Source organism: Apteryx rowi, unplaced genomic scaffold (assembly GCF_003343035.1).
Source record: "Apteryx rowi isolate R43461 unplaced genomic scaffold, aptRow1 scaffold_577, whole genome shotgun sequence".
NCBI classification, from domain to species: domain Eukaryota; kingdom Metazoa; phylum Chordata; class Aves; order Apterygiformes; family Apterygidae; genus Apteryx; species Apteryx rowi.
The window spans coordinates 100450-102405 of NW_020450846.1; the positions used below are offsets into that span (position 1 = coordinate 100450).

The 1956-nt window shown below is 68.6% G+C and overlaps 1 protein-coding gene across 1 annotated transcript in view; it reads right to left on the reverse strand.

Moving 5' to 3' along the window:
* The window catches only part of RCC2 (regulator of chromosome condensation 2), a gene marked incomplete at its 5' end in the record, with an annotated part of 5237 nt that overhangs the window by 1744 nt on the left and 1537 nt on the right, over nt 1-1956 (reverse strand). Inside the window, 6 exons of the mRNA XM_026082410.1 lie at nt 4-77; nt 400-477; nt 761-833; nt 1235-1340; nt 1461-1641; nt 1803-1949. Coding sequence (XP_025938195.1) covers nt 4-77; nt 400-477; nt 761-833; nt 1235-1340; nt 1461-1641; nt 1803-1949 — 659 coding nt within the window. The remainder of the gene's footprint in view (nt 1-3; nt 78-399; nt 478-760; nt 834-1234; nt 1341-1460; nt 1642-1802; nt 1950-1956) is intronic.

Here is a 1956-nt window from a genome sequence, read left to right on the forward strand (position 1 = left end):
AGCTTCTTCAGCCTCTCCTTCTCCCCTTCGCTCTCGTCGCGGGCGATCACCAGGGAATGGGCATAGCCCATGGCCACCTAGGCGAGCCGGGGGGGGGGCACGAAAAATTTAGAAAAAGGGGGGCCCGCACCCCGCTTTTTGACCCCCCCCTCCGCCTCCCAGAGACGCCGCTTCCGCGGTTTTCCAAGCTGGCACGCTTGCACGGGTGTCTCGAGCGTGCCAGGTCTCAGCACGCTCCCCTCCCTCGGCGCCTGCCGGCATTTCTGCCGGGAAAAGGGGGAAAAGCCGCGGTGCCCCCCCTCGGGGGGGGGGGTACCGGGTCCGAGCGAGAGCGTGGCGATTTCGGGAGGGAGGTTTTGCCCCCCCGGGGCCGAGCCGGGGAGCGGGGGGAGGTCTCACCTGCTCCGTGTAGATCCCGTCCAGGGTCTTCACCTCCTGGGCTGCCGTGGACGACTTGGGCTTGTGGTCGCCGTAGCCCTGCGAGAGCCCCCCCCGCGAGCCCCCCCCCACCCCGCGGAGGCCGTGAGCCGCCCCGGAGGGACGCCGGGCTTTTCGCGGTGGGGGGGCACCCACATATCCCACCCCATCCCATCCCATCCCGTCCCATCCCTCCCCTTGGCAAAGCCCAGCGTTCCCTGGGCTTTTCGTGGGGGGGGGGGCACCCGCATATCCCACCCCATCCCATCCCATCCCTCCCCTCGGCAAAGCCCGGCGTTCCCGCGGGGGCACCCGCTTTCCCGCGGCCCCGGCGAGCCCTTACCAGCTCCCCGAAAGTGGGCGACGGGCCCCAGCTGATGGTGCTCTCGTCCGCCGCCACGATGATGCTGCTCTTCCTGCAGAGGGAAGGGGCGCGCGGGGGGGGGGGCCATCAGCCGCCAAAAAATTAATAATAATAATAATAATAATAATAATAATAAATCGAGCTGGTCGGGAAGGAGCGAGGGGCGCCCGCGAAGCAGCTTCAGGCGCGAGGCGTGGGAACCGGCGCCGGGTGCCGCCCGCCGCGTTCCCACGGGGTTTTTCCGCCGTCGCTTTGGCCGGCGAGCAGCGATTTGGGGTTTAGGGGGGGGGGGGGGTCCCTGACTGCAAACCCCTGGCCCGAGCCCGGAGAACACGGCTTTTCGGCGCGTTAGAGGGAGCTCCGAAAGCATCCGGTCCCCAAACCCTGCGCGGGAGGAACGCGGGAACGCGGGAGGAGCGCGGGAGAACGCGCCGCGCCGGCCGCCCCACTTACCCGCAGGCCAAGCTGCGGATCTTCCAGCCGCACAGATCCTGCACCGCTTTGGGGTACATGGTCGACTCGCGCGAGGTGTTCGTGGCTCCCCAAAAAAAGAGGCCTCCTGCAAGCAGGGGGGGAGGAAAAACAAACCCGCGYGTCAGCCGCGGCGAAAGCCCCCCGAGCGCCAGGGCTGCGCGGCGGCGGCGGCGTTTCGCTCCACGTTAGGCGCCGCCGGCCCGACCTGTCTCGCTGACGGCGAAGGAGCACGTGTAGCCRGCGTAGATCTGAGCCGCTCCGCGGCCCGGGAAGTCGAAGAGCTTCACCAACCGGGGCACCATCTCGTCCTTCTGCTCCGCGTGGCCCAGCCGGCCGTAGCCGCCGAAGCCCCAGGAGAAGACGCGCTTCTGCGAGTCCAGCACGAGCTGGGGAGAGCGGAGAGGGAGACGGCTCTGAGCGGCGGGCGCCGAACCCCCCTGAGACCCGACCAACTCATTGCATGCAAGGCGCCGCGACTTGGACATCCACGGAGCGGGAGGAAACACGGAGCCGGGCTCCGATTCGGAGCGGTTCCCGGAGCCGTTACCGTGTGGTTGGCGCCGCAGGCCACGTCCCGCACCACCACGTTGGGGACRGGCAGGATCTGCCCGTCTTTGGTCTTCTCGATGAAGATGGCCACGCGCCGGGGCACCAGCTCGCAGTCGTACTCTATCCGCTGCGCCCGGGCGATGAACTTGCCG